The 17,168-nt window shown below is 49.6% G+C and overlaps 2 protein-coding genes and 1 non-coding gene across 10 annotated transcripts in view; 1 reads left to right on the top strand and 2 right to left on the bottom strand.

Annotated features, from left to right (window-relative positions):
- Positions 1 to 56: 56 nt before the first annotated feature.
- On the bottom strand, positions 57 to 3,863 carry C2H6orf136. Its single transcript, XR_003112539.3, has 6 exons — positions 3,068 to 3,863; positions 1,858 to 2,259; positions 1,496 to 1,584; positions 1,119 to 1,319; positions 447 to 516; positions 57 to 356 (listed from the first exon to the last, which is right to left on the bottom strand). It is a non-coding gene; the product is annotated as a chromosome 2 C6orf136 homolog (transcript).
- The window catches only part of PPP1R10 (protein phosphatase 1 regulatory subunit 10), a 37,984-nt gene continuing 23,955 nt past the window's right edge, over positions 3,140 to 17,168 (top strand). The window contains exon 1 of the mRNA XM_025296508.3: positions 3,140 to 3,302. The gene's annotated coding sequence lies outside the window, so the exon portion shown is untranslated. The remainder of the gene's footprint in view (positions 3,303 to 17,168) is intronic.
- On the bottom strand, positions 4,020 to 16,858 carry ATAT1 (alpha tubulin acetyltransferase 1). Of its 8 annotated transcripts, none has more exons than XM_006052334.3 (13): positions 16,701 to 16,858; positions 16,180 to 16,240; positions 15,976 to 16,067; positions 15,791 to 15,851; positions 15,299 to 15,412; positions 15,034 to 15,135; positions 9,872 to 9,917; positions 9,685 to 9,753; positions 8,047 to 8,118; positions 7,635 to 7,878; positions 4,873 to 4,952; positions 4,739 to 4,781; positions 4,020 to 4,384 (listed from the first exon to the last, which is right to left on the bottom strand). In XM_006052334.3, exons 1-13 carry the CDS (start codon positions 16,805 to 16,807, stop codon positions 4,210 to 4,212), a joined length of 1,266 nt encoding a protein of 421 aa, XP_006052396.1. In that variant the 5' UTR covers positions 16,808 to 16,858; the 3' UTR covers positions 4,020 to 4,209. The 8 variants fall into 8 exon arrangements, with proteins under 8 accessions (XP_006052396.1, XP_044794258.1, XP_006052397.1 ...); XM_044938323.1 differs by lacking the exon at positions 16,701 to 16,858 and adding an exon at positions 16,575 to 16,641; XM_006052335.4 differs by lacking the exon at positions 16,701 to 16,858 and adding an exon at positions 16,410 to 16,568.

The following is a 17,168-nucleotide window of genomic DNA, read 5'->3' as shown; positions in this document are numbered from 1 at the left end:
GGAAATTCCATGGGGAACTTTTGAGATTCATAAAAAAGTGACATGGAAATTGGATCTCATATATTCATGTAGATTTTATTATTTACAAGTTAAATTACACAGCAGCTTTACATAGCATGAGATGGAAAGTAGAGGAGGAGAGGGAATTGGGGAGGTAACTGGCTCTGAGGCTCTCAGCTGCCTCCACCGCTTCTTTTTGTGCGTAGCAAAGTCATCAGTGCTGCCTCTGCCCCAATTCCTGATCAGTCCTTCGAACACAGGTGTAAGTTGGGTTCTGGTTCCGACAGCCCCAGAGCCACCAGGGCTCCCACTAACAGCTTCTTCACAGGTGCGGGGGGTGAATGTGAAGGCATCAGCTAAAGCGAGAAAGGTTAATGTAGCTGGTGTGATGTTCTACTTTGTCACCCCGCACACCACCCCCCGCCCCCCACAGCCCTAGCACTCACTTTGTCTAGGCGATGGCGACAAATGAGGCCATTGGAATTCAGGTAGAAGGTGGAATAGGCATCATAGGTCCTGGTGAAGGGAGAAAGAGGCTCACTGAGAGAGAGGGTTATTGATCCTAAAGTTTTAATTCAAGCATTTGTTTAAACTAGTAGTTCTTAACCTTTGCTATGTGTTAGATCACCTGAGGATCTTTTAAAAATCCTGAGTTCTACCCTGGGCCCAATTAAATCAGAATGTCTGGCACCAGTATTTTAAAAAAGATTCTTGGATAAAAAAAAAAATCCAAGAATCCATTGTGCAGCAAAGTTTAGAAACTACCGGTGTGGGCTTAGGCTAAGAATTTCTCGGGATGCTACCCTGTGCCAGAAATTTACCAAGTAGTTTACCCAAGGCTGTGAAGCAAAACTTAAGAGACAGGTATTTTCATCTGTTGATTAAGTATATGAGTCCCTACTATGTGCCAGGTAATGTACATGAAGAAACTGAGTTCAGAAGCTTCCTATATGCTCAAAGTCCCTATTTTTTCTATATTAAAGTAGACTAAAACAAAGCCTGCCTTCAAGGAGCCTGCAGTCTAGTCAGGGTAGATGGAGGATTGTCTAGGAGACTAGCCTGCAGACTCGCAAAAGGGTAAGATTAGAAAGTTGTGTTTCTTTTCTCACTTCTCTTACCGGTAAAGCTCCTCCTTGTCACGCTTATAAAAACGAAGAAAGAGGAGGTGGATGGGCAGTCCCACAAGCCGCCAGCGGGCTTGCAGGGTCCAATTCTCAGGGTGGCGTGTCAGCTGCAGAATTTCCAGCCGAAGCTGTGCAAAATAGTTCCAGGCCAGGAAGCGGCAGAGAGTCAGTGACAGAATGTACCATGTCCGGCCTCTGACAGGAAGAGATGGGGAAGAAATCTCATGACGACACAATCAGAAAACCAAACTGTTCTCTGACAGAGGAATTGGGGACGGTGGTGAGAAGCAACTTAGGACCTTCTCTAATAAGTGAAAATAGCACTGGGTCCTTTTCCTGCCCAAGGCCCTACCCGTTCAATGGATTCTCACTTGGTACGCATGTTGAGGATCTCATTGATGAATTCCACATCCGATGAGTAGAGAGTGTAGTCGTGGGAGTGAAGGAAGAGATTGGGAAGCTAGGTGGAAGAAGAAGGCATGAAACCAGGAGGAAAGAAAAGATGATCCTACTCCTCAATTTTCTATATTGAGTGTCTCCTTATTCCTGAGTGAAAGGTTATCTCATCCCTAATTCAAACCAAGGAGTATCTTTTCCTTGGGAAATGTTTGCAACATATTTCGATGCCTGTCTCATGGTTCCAAGAAAGAATTCAGTTGACTAACTTCCTATTTTTAAGAATTACCTACATCTCTCCCTATTTTGGACAAAGGCCACTTTTGAATGGACTTACCTCTTGTCTCAGTCTCTCATACATGACAGCCAGGTGCTCCTCCATACTCGGATCTCCTGATGGAGTGGCAGGGGAAGGGTGGGCGGTTCCAGGGGCTTGGAAAGGTATCAGAGCTCCAGGATAGGGGCAAGGAGGCCCCTCAAACAGGCTCCTGAGCCCATCCAGGCAGCCGCTATGTAACTCGGGTCCTGGCCCCTCCTCCCCCTTTCCTGGGGGGAGAACCACCCATGGTGAGGTGAGGGCTTGGACCTGAGGGAGAGGCAGTGGGGGAGCTGGGGGAAGCAGTCGGGTGGGAGGACTTGGGGGTGGGGGAGACCAGAAAAGAGGCAAAGATGGAGAAGTGGTTGTTGTGGAGTGAGGCCAAAGGGGTGGGAATGGTAGAGCCCATGGAGAAGACTGGTCCTAAGGAGGAAGAACAAAAGAGAAAAAAGGTAAGAATCCAGCTGCCTAATGCCCCTCCATCCAAACTCTGCCTATTAACACGCTTCCAATCCACCTGCTCCTTCTGACAGGAAAGATCAAATTACTAGAGGAAAAATTCATCTCCATCTCTGCTTAAAACAGGAGGATATACTTTCTTGTGACTTAAGTACAAATACCTAGCCAAAATAGCAAATACGTTTAGATTTAAGATTCCAAACCTGTTTGGGGGCAGGTCTGTCTCTTACAGCAAGAATCACAAGAGTGCATACTTAAGAATGAACAAATGAACGAACACCAGACAGGTCTCGATATTGTGGATGAAATGATGCGGCCTCTAACACAACTCCAGGAGTATGTGAGGCGGCTGTTGCAGAGAAAAGAACATCCAACTGGAACTAGGAGACTTTGGAGTTCCAATTCTATAATGTAACGTTAGGCACTCTAATTCCCTCAGCCTGAGTTTTCCATAAATGTCCTATAAATAAGGACGATGAAGCCACACTGAGTCACAATGAGGACTTTAAGAGATAATAAATGTTAATAAAACCTTGCGACCTGTAAAGCAGTATATAAATGCAAGCTCATCACTTGGGCTCCTCTAATGACACGAAAAAGCCCAGGAGACTGTTAAAGGCTGGATGGACCTCATGATGCCCCTGATTTACTGATGTTGAAACTGCGATGAGGCAGAGGTCACTCAAAGTCAGGCCTGACTCGAGCTCCTGCGTTTTCAAGGAGCCCCCGAGGGGTCTTATTATCGGGGAAGGCGGGCAGGCCGCGCGGGTACCTCTGTCCCCGACGGTGTCCCGGAGGCGCCGTCTCCGCCGGGGGCGTGGCCATCTTGCCCGCCCGGGCACAAGGGCCCGAACCGGGTCCACTCGGGCCGGCCTTCCCGCCGGGACCGCTATCCCGGTGCAAGATGCGTGGGCTGCAGAGCGCGGCCCGCAGGTCCGTCTGGTCGGCTCCCTGGAGGCGCCGCGAACCTCTCCGCCCTCTGTCCTTCAAATCACCTCCAGACACAGGTAACCGCGAAGACGCGGGAGAAATGCGGCCGCGCCCCACCGCGCCAGCCTCAACCCCGCCTGCCCCGCAAGATCCAGGAGACAGACGTCCCGTGCGCGACAGGGCTGGCAGCGCCGCCCTCCGGTCCCTGAGACCCCTCGCCCCTCCACGCGCCGCTCCGCACAGGTGGGAAGGAGCGGTGGGACGTCAGTACGCCTGCGCGAAACGGGACGCGCGCTCCGCCCCACGCGCCGGCTGAGGAGGGTCTCTCCCCGCCCCCTCCTCTCCCCTCCCGCTTCCTCTCGGCTCTCACCTGGGGACGAGCCTGATAGGCGCGAAGGCAGGGGCCGAGGCGCCGGGCCGCCCCCCGGCTGGGCTGGTACATGATCTTCCGGGAATGGAGAGCGCCTCCTGTGTCCGGCCTCCGGCCTCCTCACAGGGGTGAGCGCGCCCCGGAGCCGGCTTCTTGAAGGGGAAAGGAGGGGGGGGGGTGAGGGGCTGAGGGGAGGGAAACGGAGATGTTGCGCGCTTGCGCACTGCGGCGGGTTCCAGGGAGGCGGTGAGGCGCTAGGTCTACGAAAGTGCGCCTGCGCTCGCCGAATCGGAGGCAGCCTCAGGGCGCTTGCGCAGTAAATTAGCGGCCTAAGAGTACGGCTCTCACCTGTACGCTTGCGCAAAAGTGGGCGCTGATGTTTGAGTGGGACTGAAATAACGACATCCGCAGTTCTCAGAAACGCTCGTGGTAAAAAATACTTTATTGTTCTGGTTAAAAATAAGATACAAATGACTTGGCACTGATTAAAAAAAAAAAAGCCTGTAGAATGAATAAATGAATGAATGAATACATACACGGCGAGGCAAGCTTTGACTAAGTCCTGTGTGAGATAGAAATAATAATGATTTTGAAGGTGTGAGAGGGGGCTGCGGTCACCAAGGCCTGGTGCTGCGACGTTCATGCAAGTTTCGAATGAACCTGGCGTTGAACATGTCCCCACCCATTGTCCAAGCCTGGGCTGGTGGAACCTGGGCCTGTGGAGGAACTGTGTGCATGGGTTCCTCCCCAGACCCATGCTGTGACAAGACCTGCTCCTCAATGGCACACCTAGTAGGTGGGAGGGAGATGGAGAGTGGGTTACACAGGTACTAAAGTGAGGATCAAGAGCACAGCTTCTTCAAGGTCTGTCAGGCTCTTGTGAGGAGGACAAATGATGGGGTATGAGGCTGGAACCATTGGTGCTATGTCCAAACCTGAAACCCCACAGAGTGGTGCCAAAGGGAAGCACCAGAGGTGAACCTATGGGGAAAGAGGCTTGTAGGATGTTAGGTGGAAGGCTTTGTGGGAGGAGCTGGTTTCCAGTTCAGAGAGTGAGATTTAGGAGGAGAAGCAGCTGAGAGCGATGTTAGAAAAGGGGTCAGAGGTGGTGAGAGGCTGGCAGGGAAGGGGCTCAGACCTCACCTATTCTCTGTTTCCTGTTCCCCCTGCTTCAGTTCTTGGTTGCCTGTGGAAATACCAGGCATGTATATGGGAAGGCTAGAGTAGGTAGTGAATATGGCCTACTTGATTTGAGGGAAAGGAGATGAGTAACTTACCTGTATTGGGACATGAGGAATTCAACCGCCCGTGGCGGCTATAGCTGCAGCTTTGGGCTACCAGCCCTGGGGGAGTCCCGCTGTAGAAGAAATGTGAAATGATGGGGAAGAGGCTACAGGATGAAAGATGAGTGGGTATGGAGGAATCAGGGGAGAAGAATAAAAGAACAGCACAGGAACAGAGAGGGGGTAGTTATCATTCCTATGGGGTTTAATACAAGTTGTGCCCCAGAAAAGGGAAGGGAGAGCACTGTATACCCCAAGGTTTTCTGGAGCAGTCCTAATTTGCTGCTTTATTATTTCTAGTTGAGGCAATGTGTTAACCATAAGGTTAACTGTGATCGAAATCATGTTATAAAAAGATTCAGGAGAATCCCCTGGTGGTCCAGTGGCTAGGACTCTGTGCTTCCCCTGCAGGGGGCACAGGTTCCATTCCTGGTTGGGACATTAAGATCCCACAAGCTACACAGTGCAGCCAAAAACAAAAAATGGATTCACATAAAGGCAAAATTTTGCTGAACCAGGTGCTCTGATGTTTTGAGTTGGAAAACACGTTTACCTTAATTATGGGATACCTTAGCCAGAGGGGAAGAGGGAGTGGCAAGGCTGAATTTAGGAAAAGGATTGTCTTGAGAAAGAGATCCAAGGGTTTAGAGAAGAATAATCCAAGAAACAATTAGGGGATTGTTATCAGAAGGCAATTAATTGGCTCCTAGAGATGTTAGTAAATCTTAACATCTCAGCAAGGGCTGGCCCGGGGTAAACAGTAGGAGTTACTAGAGGGAGAGCTAGAGGTTTCTGGAGAGAATGGAGGAACAGATACAGAAGCCTAAATGGAGGGATCCAGTGTCTACATTAGAGGAGACAGAATCTGCAGGAGAAAATCCAGCAGTGAAGATGGGGACAGGCAGACACCAGATCCTGCGAGGGGAGCTCTAAGCCTCCTTGCTGGAAGATCTGCAGATCTCAGAGGTGAAGAAGTGGGCCAGATGTCCTGAGAGCCCAGGAAAATACAGGGTGACGCACAAACGAGGCTGAGACCTTAAGGTTTGTTTTTTGTTTTTTTTTCATTGAAAATGTCCATTTAAAAAACACAAAAGAGTTCACGCTTTATTCAGACAACACTGAGAGGGAGAAGAAAAAGGAGGAGTGAGTCAGAAAAGAGGGAGATCCTGCTCCCAAGGATTTGGGGGAACACAGTGGGGTACCTGAACTAGCACACATCCAGAGGGTAGGGAGGGAAAGGATTTCTATAGCCTGGGTATGGAGCAGGGGAGGATTCTTGCTATGGAGGAAAGAAGAGAGGAAGGCCAGAGGAAGAGTTCCCCCATCATCATCAAGACAATCTCACAAGACAGGAATCTATCAGTATATCTAGCTACCGGGGAGGGATGGATGTGAGAGGGTATTCCAGGAGCTAAAAGAGCCTTGAAACTCAGGCTTAGCTGCTGAAACTTGGCTAAGAGTGATCCCAGGGTGTTGGTTGGGATCTACTGCCAAGAAACAGACTCCTTCAGAGAACCTGGACCTAGGGAGGTGGTAGTATCTATAGAAGCGTGATGAATCTAGAGTCCCACAGCAGACATCAGCTCAGGGGTCCCGACAGATTAACACATACATGAAATGTGGAGATTAAGAGTTTGGCAATGTTGAGTGGATCCCGTGGGGAGCTGGTAAGTCCCTGTCCTACCTGACTGGACTGCTATGAAGCACAGTTCGTTCAGTGGTTGGCGTCAGCAGGCTGATAGGGTAGCTGCAGCCGGTAGCACAAAGCAGTATTAGAGCTACCAGCAGACAGTGTAGAGGGACTACAGGAGTTATTCCATGCACAAGACTCTTTTACAAAGGTTTCCCTGGCAGAGGAGGCCTTTGGACTTTCCATGATGTTCTAGAATCTGACAGCAAGCAAGAGTGTGCTTCTCTGGATAATTAGTATGAGCTGCCCAACCAAGAGGCCTGGCAGCAAATCGGGCTGTCTGTGGGAGTGTTCAGAGCCCAAGTTAGGAGAGAAGGGCTGCTTTCTGTGGTAAGAAAAGCTATGAAGTGTTAGGCCACCTGGGACCCTGACCACCCAGTTGTCCAAGAAAGGGGTAAAGGGAATCCTACGGGTTCTTGTCAAGTCCCCCTAGATGCTGGGGGATGCAGTGGGAGACTGGGTCTGGGGTTCTCAGGGAGAAGGGTCTCCACCCTCGCCAGGTCTCCCAGGGAGGGGAGGGGGGTTAGCAGTCTGTCAGTATCGACTCTCATCAGAGCGGGGAAGGGAACTGGGGAAGGATGTTATGGACAGGAGAGGGGGAGAGGGAAAATGGAGGGGAGAGAAAAACAGAAAGAGAAGTCAGAGGTGAAGAGAAAGCTGGGGAGAGAAATAAAGGAGAGGCCCAGTCCCTGCCTGCCGGGGTGGGCTCCTGCCACACAAGGCACTGAGCCGGGGCCAGTGGCTCCCCAGGCTGTCAGAGACCCTGCCCCCTCCCAGCAAGTGTTAAACCACAATTTCCCGCCCCCTCCCACCAGTGGGTCTGCGTTCTTTCTAACCTTCCTCTAGGCACTAGTGTCCCTAGGCTCCCCCGAAGTCCTATTTTGCTCCTTAACTGTAATTTATTTCCAGACCATTTCCACACGTATCTTCCAGTATATTCTCAAAACGTCTTAGGAGTCTCCAATCCTCCTGTCCCACTGCTTCATGTCTCTGATTTACACTGCCCTCTGCCATTTCTAACTGCCCTGACAGTCCTGAGGCTCCCTAACTCTCCAGCTCCTGTTACCTGGTGCGGCGCCGCTGGGCAGGGCTGCCCCCAGGGTCAGTAGCAAGCAGAAGGCGGGCGGTGGGGTGTGGGGGGCAGAGGCGCAGGGAACGCAGCAGCTCCTGCTCTGGCACAAAGGGGCGGAGGGGGCCCCGTTCTGGTGAGTTTCCCAGGCTGCTGGAGCGAGGGGGTGGGTGGGCTGGAGGAGTCGCACGGCGAGGGGCCCTGTTCAGGGGCCATGGAGGCTCCACAGCTACCTTCAGAACTGGGGGGAGGGAGAAAACAGAGCAAGACAGAGAAAGAAGGAAAAGGACAGGGAAGGGAGTCGTGAGAGCCAAGATCAGGGAAGGAAAAAGAGAAGTCAGAGCCTTAGAGAACAAATCCTTCCCCTGGGTTGAGGCCCCCAGGCCCAGACTCCCCAGCCCAGTCTTACATTCTCGGTCACTAGAGGAGTATGGCTTTATGTCTCCCTCTGCTCGCTTGGGTGGCAGCTTCCTTGCTGGAGCTGGGAGTGGAGAGGACACTGAGGTAAGCGTGGGGAGACACACTGTGCACCCTCCTCCCGGCCACCACCCCCGTGACCCCAAACCTCTGGTCCCTGACACCACAGTTCCTCCTGGGCAAGGAGACGTCAGCTACGCTGCGGAAGCAGCTCTGTGGCAGTGCCATCACACCAGAAGGGAATTTGGGGGGAAGGCTGGAGCATTTTGAGGAGAGCCAGAAGGAGTAGGCCGAATGCAGAGTTGGGGGAAAGATCCGGGGAGACTCTGGGGCCTGGGAGGTACAGGAGAAGGGTGGCCAAGGGAGGCGAGCTCTTACTGTCAGTGGGCGCTGTCAGGCACCCCTGGGATTCGGGGGCAGAGGAATGGTCCCAGCCGGGCCAACGAGGACCCCAGGTCCCTCTAGATGAGATGGACAAAGCCCTTGGTTAATCAGGAATTGCTGTGGAGAGGTTAGGGGAGGTTGGCGTGGGGCAGAACCTCTCCTTCCAGGGCAAAGATAGGAAGAGATTTACATTTTATTAGGGGGGGGAAAAAAAGGATGAGGAAAAAACACAGACATCTGGAAAGGAGCTACCAGAGAAAGTAAATGGGAGGCTAACAGACTGTCCAAGCTCAGCCTCTGCCTCCTCTCTTTTCTACTTGCCCCTCCCTTTCCCTCTCAAGAGGTTCTTTCTCCATCATGTGAGGCAAAGGAGACTGCCCAGTGGATCCAGTTAAGCTTTAGGGTCCCCTCCCCTGTAGACCTGGTCTTCACTGTCCTTGTTGGCTCTCTCCCTCTCATAGCCTTTGGTCAGTAGGAGCTAGACCGAGGGGAGGTCTTAGAAATCAAAGCCAGTCACAGATATGAACTGCCTCTCCATGCCTGACACTGGTCGATGCTAGTCACTGGTGACACTGTTGTCTGGGTGGTGGTTACTCTGTTTCCCGGCCACAGAGGAGGTGAGAACTAGCCACAGAGCAGCTCCTTCAGAAAGGGGGCCTTCTGTGCAGGTGTGCACTGCACAGCCAGCAGAAGGCTGCACTCCTCCGCCTTGAGAAAGAAGAAAGGGTAGGACTCAGCCTGGCAGGGAGCATGTGTGCGGATGAGGATGGAATGAGGAACCTGGGCAACATTTCAGTACCTCCTAGGCTAGGTTTCTCCGTTATTTGGTTGGAAGTGTTACAAATTCTGAGTGTTATCTTCAGAAACTAGTATTTAAGCTTTGGATCATTTGCGTCAGTCTTCTATGACTGGAAGCGGAAGGGGAGACTGCACTTGCCTGTCACTCACTGGCTGACAGAGCCTGAGGGGTTTAGGGAGGAACATGACTCTGGCCTATTTTGATGGGCCTGCAGCAGCAAGAGGCTCCATCAATGTCTACAGTCAAACAGGCTCCCATTGAGCTTGCTTAGTTAAAGTCTTGCCAGGTATAAAATACACTGAGCTCCCATGGGTAATGTCTGCTGGAGACTTGGGTTGCTTTAGAATTCTCTCAAATGGCCCACAGATCACACACTGAGCTCCTGGTGGCCTCCAGAGTGACTAGCCATCACAGCACTACAGATCCACCCATTCAATGCAGCTTTACCAGCGGGCATAGGATCGAGCGCAGCAGCACGAGAGTGTCGAGTTGCCCTCAGGGAGGTAGCAGGGGGCCCTGTGAGGAAGGAAGCGGCGGTGCCCCTCAGTGAGGGGGCCGGGGGGACCAAGAATTCACCTCTTTCCTTCCCCTCACCCCGAATGCTTGACCAACACACACAGGTGAGAAAACTTACGATGCTGATGGGCAAAGAAGCCTTCGAAGATCACAAAGTTGTTCACCTGTAAGACGAAACGAGAGAAATAACAGCTGTCTGTTCAGCTACTCAGCACATACTTGGAACACATAGAACCCTGAGCTAGAAAAACCACAGCAGGAAGAAAAGCCAGCCTTCCTGTCCTTGTTGACAGACTCAGTCAGAATTTTAGGACCTGACAAGCTGATCCTAAAGCTGGACTGCAAAGGACCTCAAATAGCCAAAATAATCTTCAGGATCAACAAAGGAATAATAAATTCGGGGAGGATTCACACTTCCTAAGTTCAAAGCTTACTCCAAAGCTATGGTAGTCAAAACAGTGGTAGAAACACAGGATAGACAAATAGACCCTTGGAATGAACAGAGTCCAGAAACAGTCAACTGATATTCAATAAAAGTGAAAAGACCTTTCAAAAGGGAAAGTATAGCCTCTTCAACAACTGGTGTTTGGACAACTGAATATCTACATGCAAGATACTGAATTTGGATCAAAGAATAACTAAAAATGGATTAAAGGGGGTTCCCTGGTGGTCCAGTGGTTAAGACACTGCACTTCCACTTCAGGGGCCATGGGTTCAGTCCTTGGTTAGGGAAGTTCTGTGTGCCATGGAGCGTGGCCAAATAAAAATAAAAAAGAAAACAAGAAAAAGATGGACCGAAGACCTAAATGTAAGAGCTAACACTATGAAACTTTTAGAAGGAAACATTAGGGAAAATCTTGATTACTTCGGACATGGTTTAAGAAATAAATGGTGTATTTCTTAAATGGGACATTGATTTCCTATCAAGAAAATGAAACCCCATAAACAAGAGGACATATTTGCAAATCATATATCTAATAAGGGTGTTGTGTCTAGAACATAAGGAACTCTTCCCACCCATGAACAAACAGGCAACAAACACAATTTAAAAAGGGGCATGGGACTTGAACATTTCTCAAAGAAGACATGCAAATGGCCAATAAGCACTTGAAATGATGCTCAACATCATTAGTCAAAAGGGAAATGCAAATCAAAACCACAAAGAGAAACAACTTCACAACCATTATTATGGCCATTATAAAAAGAAAAATAACAAATTTTGGTGAGGATGTCAAGGCACTAGAGCTACCATGCATTGCTGATGGAGATGTAAAATGCTGCATTCATTGTGGAAAAAGTTTCTCAGTTCCTCAAAAAGTTAAACACCGAATTAACCACATCACCCAGGAATTCTACTCTTACATACTCTTAGGTATATACCCAAGAAAACTAGAAATATACATCCTTGGAGACATGGCTGGCCCAAAGCTAAGTAGCTACACAGGGGAGAACTGGGACTCAAACCCCCGACTCCTGATTCTAGCTGAGGCATGTTGGTCAGGAATACAGTGTAGTCATCAGAGTGGTCTATGGGTTCAAATTCAAACTCTAACATTAGCTGTGCACACTTGGTCAAGTCCCTAATCTACATAAACCCAAAATGGGGTCAATAAGAACTACCTCAAAGAAATGTACAAGGATCAACAGAGATAATGCAATGTAGATACCACACAGAGCTCATGAAACATTAGTCGTTATGATACTGTATATCTATCTATCTATCTATATCTATACACTCTATTGGAGAAGAAAATGGCAACCCATTCCAGTATTCTTGCCTAGAGAATCCTGTGGACAGAGGAGCCTGGTGGGCTGCCATCTATGGCATCACACAGAGTTCGACATGACTGAAGCGACTTAGCATGCATACACTCTACACTGCCCTGCTCTTACATGTTACCTGGGTAATACATTTGATGCCAGATACTGATACTATGTATCTTCTGTTGCTCTCTGCTGCCTCTTAATGGAGAAATGATGTCCTGCACATTCTAAGCAGACCCTGTCTATCTCCTGCCTTGACCCTGCTGTAATGTCTACCATGACATTATTCGCCTCCAACAAGCATATGCTCAGCACTCCAGCCAAACAAAAAACTGCTTGCAGTGCCCTGAAAAGTATATTAATACCTCTCTGACTTTGCTCATGTTTCTTCCTGCATGAAAAGCACTTTAGCCTGTCTACTTCTGTCCCCCTGACAAACACTTTTCAAGATTAAGTCAAGTCTTCCTTTACCCAAGTAAGCACTCACTTTATGCTTCCTCTGTAAGCACATCAATGAGTCTCATTACAATGGATTAACTGTCTGTGCTCCTATCCAAGGCTCGCTTGTCAACCCAATCCCAAGCCCACTCAGCAACACTGCTTCAGCAGTTCTCTTGATTTTCTCAGTTCTTCCCACTTTCTCTGACATCAAATTTTCTGAGTCATTCTTATGCTGTTTGTTCTTATGCAGCTAAGAAGAATCAACTCTTTTGATCCATAGCCCTCTCGAGCTCTTGCTCTATTTCTGTTGACCTTAAACCAGGATTTAAGAGTCACCTATTCTTGCTGTCTCCAGTTTTGAGCTTCTTAATCTCTTAAACCAGGGGTCCCCAGCCCCTGGGCCACACAGCAGGTCCATGGCCTGCTAGGAACCCAGCCACATATCAGGTGAGCGGTGGCAGGCGAGCCGAAGCTTCATCTGTATTTATACTGCTCTTCATTGCTCCCATTACTGCCAGAGCTCAGCCTCCTGTGAGATCAGCAGCAGCATAATCAATGTAATGCGTGTGAAAAATCCCGAAACCACTCCCCGCTTCCCCCACATCCACTGGGTCCATGGAAAAATTATCTTCCACAAAGCCAGTCCCTGGTGCCAAAAAGGTTGAGGACCGCTGTGACCTAAACTTACTCCATCCAGGCTTCTATCCACCATTGTGCTGAAACTGCCTGTCAGGATCACCAGTGGCCTCAGGCAGCTAAATCCGATAGTCACTTCTCAGACCTCTTCTTACCTCATGGATCAGCAGCATCTGACTCAGTAAGCCATTCCTTCCTTCCGCAAACAGTTTCTTCACTGGCCTTCCAGGTCACTTCTAATTTTGCATCTACTTCACTAGTCACTTCTGGGCTGCATTTGCTGCTACTTCTCCTCCCAGACTTTCCAAGAGTGCCTGAGGGCTCAAGTTCTTGGATCGATAACTCACTCCATGGTGATTCTCATCCTGTCTCGCTGCTTTCAAGTATCGTACAGGTGCTGAAAACTCTCCACCCGAAACCTCTCCTCCCAACACTATGGGAGCAACCAGCTGTGTACTGAACCTGAACTCGCCACAGACATCTCCAGTTAACATACTCAAGGTGGACTCTACTACTTCCCCTTCCAAAGCTGCTCTACCTTCCATCTCAGTTGACGCAATTTCACCCTTCCAAGTGCTCAGGCCAACAACTTTGGGATCATCCTTAACTCCCTCTCTTTTTTCTCCACAGTCAGTCAAGAAACCTTATTTGCTTTAACTTCAGAATACCTAAAATCGGACCACTCCTTCCCACCTCCACTGCCACCATCTTGGTCTGAGCCACCACCATTTATCATCAGGATTGTTGCTTCTTAATCTGCTTGCACTCTCACTCCGCTACTGCGTATTCTTAACAAGCAAAGTGCTCTGGTTTAAAGTACGTCACATTAGGGACTTCCCTGGAGTCCAGTAACTAAGATTCCATATTCCCAGTGCAGGGGGCCTGGGTTCACTTCCTGGTAGGGGAGCTAGATCCCATGTGCCACAAATAAAAGACCCCGGATGCCACAACTAAAGACCCCACAGCCTTGATGGAAACCCGGCGCAGCCAAATGAATATTAAAGTCCTATCATATTCCCCCTCTGCTCAAACCCCTATGATGGCTCTCCTTTTTTCAATAAGAGTAAAAGCCAAAGTTTTTGCAATAGGCTACAGGGCCCCAAGTGTCCTTCTTTCCCTGTTACTGTTCTTATCTCCTCTACAGCACTCCCCACTCACTCACACTGCTCTAGCCACACCAGCCAAATTTCTAGGCCCACTCCACCTCATGGCCTTCACACTAGCCATTTCCTCTGCGTGGGATGCTCCCCCTCCAGGTATTAATGGCTCATAGTCTCACCTCTTTAAGTTACTGCTCAAGTGACACTTTCTCAGTGAGGCCTTTCCTGCTTATCCCATTTAAACTTGCAATCACACACATTCCCATCCTTACCAGGGCATTCCCAAACGTTCTTACTTGCTCTTGTTTTCCTAGAGTGCTTATCAACAAGAGTATCTACTTGTTTATTACGTTTGTCTGCCCAACTAGAATATAAGCTTTGTAAGAACAGAGACTTTTTTCTGTTTTATTGAACCAAGTATTCCTAAAGCCCAGAATACTGCTGGGTGCTCAATAAATATATGCTGAATAGACAGACAGCATTAGCAACATTATATTGCACCTACTTACAAACAAACCACCTTCCCCCCAAATAAACCAAATCTCTCTGGGGACAGGGAACATATATTATTCTGAGCCCTTACTAAATTAAATCTTGCTTGACTAAGTAATGGCCTATGTGAAAATGAAGAGATGAAAATGAACTGACTTATGTTTGGGGTTGGAGAAGGCAATGGCACCCCACTCCAGTACTCTTGCCTGGAAAATCCCATGGACGGAGGAGCCTAGTAGGCTGCAGTCCATGGGGTCGCTAAGAGTCGGACACGACTGAGAGACTTCACTTTCACTTTTCACTTTCATGCATTGGAGAAGGAAATGGCAACCCACTCCAGTGTTCTTGCCTGGAGAATCCCAGGGGATGGGGGAGCCTGGTGGGCTGCCATCTATGGGGTCGCACAGAGTTGGACACGACTGAAGTGACTTAGCAGCAGCAGTAACTTCTCCCCTGGAGAAGAAAATGGCAACCCACTCCAGTATCCTTACCTGGAGAATCCCATGGACAGAGGAGCCTGATAGGCTATAGTCCATGGGGTCACAAAGAGTTGGACACGACTGAGTGACTTTTTACTTACTTTACTTTTACTATGTTTGGGGTATAAACATGCCTTTAGCTGTACACAACAGTCCAGGATGAAGAATAAAAATAGATGAGATGATAATGAAACAGCTCCAGGATGAGAGATGGTATCCTCTGATCCTGCCCTGAGCTTAGCTGTATAAAAGAAGTCCTATACAATGGGGAATAGGGACTGCTTGGAAGGTACTTCTTCTTTGCCCCCCAAAGACTAGGTAATTCAGTGGGAACGTTCAGTGGGGATCTATTCTCTGAAACTTCTAACCTGTGGGACGGTGGTCTCCAGGTTGTAGTGTTTATTCAGGAACTTCAGCAGCTTCTGGGAGGGTCTGTCAATGGCCAGTTGGTGTGGTTCAACTCGCTCTTTCTGCAGGGAGCAAGAGACTAGGGTAGGAGAAGTTATGGGGAAAGCATGCGAACAGGAATCCTGGGAAGGATATGGGAACATGGTGGGGGTGGGAGGATGGGAGGCAGGGCCTCTGGGAGGACTGAAGGCCTCTGGGAAGAGCTGGCAAAGAGATAAGCAATACCTGCAACATATGCTGGAAGAGTTCTCGTCCGTGGCCGTGGCGTTGAAGTGATTCATGGATGTAAAAGTCCAAGATGCAAAGTGGTTCTACCTCATTGTGAGCCTCACGATCATCCTAGGAGGTAAAAGAACAACAAAGATTTTCTAGGGACTTCCCTGGCGGTCCAGTGGTTAAGAATCCAATTTCTAATGCAGGGGACGCGGGTTTCATTCCCAGTCAGAGAACTAGGATCCTACATGCTGCAGGGCAACTAAGCCCATGCAACACAACTTTGTTCTAGAACAATAAGAGAAGCCCATGCCCCACAAAGAGGAGAAGCCCCTGCATTGCAACAAAGAGCATGCGCCTCAATGAAGATCCAGAGCAGCCAGTAATAATTTTTAACTTAAAAAGATCTTCTAGGACTCAAACATTACTGCCACCTTCCGACCTCCAGCGCTTCTGTTCTCAGAAGCCAAGGCATATGAATTTTCAGTTTCCAATGACACTTACCAGTACAAAGAGTTTCTTATATCCAACTTTAAGAAAGCCAACAATGGCTCCTTTTCCAGCCCTGTAGGATGGAGAAAATAACAAACTGTAATGAGCACCTATTTGGAAGAGGTAGAGTCAAAACAGGGAAAGGGGCTGGGGGAGGAAGGAATTAAGCACAGGATGGAAGAGCACTTGACACTCACGGTCGAGCTGAAGTATCTTTGAGTATATACATAACGTGGCGATTACTCTGCATCCTGGATGCACTGGTTATGGGAGCAGGAAGATGCTGGGCCTGCCAGGAATTTTAAGACAGACTTTCTACAAGTCCCTTCCAAAGGACCCCTGCCTCCCTTACCAGCTGTCCCCAGAGGCCTCCCCTTTACCACATGTAGACTCCCCAGTACCTTAGCAGAGGCCTTGCCCAGCTCATCTACAATGGTCATAATTTGCTGCTGCAGATCAACACTACAGAAAGAGGGAAGAGTCAGATAGTCACTGAGTTAAAGGGTCCTGGGCAATCACTCCCTGGGAACTTGGGCCATAACCCCAGGTCAGTACTTCACGCCCTCCCTCTATCTTTGAGTCTTCCAATCCTATTTCCCACCCTACTCTGAAACCCAAACTTTTGCCACACCTCTTTTCAGGGTGGTACACTCCCTTCTCCATTAAAATTACAGTGGGGAAGCAGGAAGGGCAGGTCAACCATATCCTTCGGTTGGGACCACACATTGGGCCAAGCGGTGAAAGGTGGCAGATTCAAGCCCCGATCAACCCCACAAGGTCTAGGGTCAAAGGTCACCAAAAAGGCGAGCCAGGCCATCAAAAGGAGCGGTCACTAGTCAACGCGAGAAGGGGGCGTGGTGCCTGGACCAGGTTCCAAGAGGAACCGGGAGAGAAGGGCCGTGGGGAAGATTTGAGATGTCACCGGGCCGGCGTTGTGGTTCCGGGTCGGCGGGCCGGGGGCCTTAGGTGCTGGTCCAGCACCGTGATCCGCTCCGGGAGCAGCGCGTCCACATCGAACGGGAACTCCATGGCCCATTGTGCGCGGTCGGACCCGCCCCGCGCGACGTCACTTCCGCCCCTCCCACCGCAATCTGTATTTCCCTGGCCGCGCCTGCAGGTCCCCAGGGAACCGCCCCTCCCCTCCTCCACCACCCGCTTGTATCGCAGCAGCTGGCCCCGAGACCCCAATCTTCTTGCCAGACCAGCTGTCGCTTAGCAGCAGCACTCTGCCCATCCTCGCCTCCCACGGCAGCAGGCGCCATAGCAACCCATTTTTGGGGCCTAGTGTCTCATTCTCCAAACCTTTCAACCCTTCAGTGAACAGCTGGGAATAGTAAGAAGACTGTGCCTCCGGCATAGGGGCCACAAGTGATCAAGAGAGAATGGTACA

This window comes from Bubalus bubalis, chromosome 2 (genome assembly GCF_019923935.1).
Source record: "Bubalus bubalis isolate 160015118507 breed Murrah chromosome 2, NDDB_SH_1, whole genome shotgun sequence".
In the NCBI taxonomy this organism is placed as follows: Eukaryota; Metazoa; Chordata; class Mammalia; order Artiodactyla; family Bovidae; genus Bubalus; species Bubalus bubalis.
This window is presented reverse-complemented; position numbering and strand designations above follow the sequence as displayed.

Bases quoted from the DNA above. Each gene is read 5' to 3' on its own strand.
- ATAT1 (XM_006052334.3), bottom strand. From the start codon at position 16,807: ATGGAGTTCCCGTTCGATGTGGACGCGCTGCTCCCGGAGCGGATCACG. The intron at 9,918-15,033 runs GTTAGAAGTTTC...TTCGTCTTACAG, and splicing joins TGGAGACCACCGTCCCACAG to GTGAACAACTTTGTGATCTT. The intron at 4,385-4,738 runs GTGAGGTCTGAG...CCCACCTACTAG, and splicing joins GAACAGGAAACAGAGAATAG to GTGTGCCATTGAGGAGCAGG.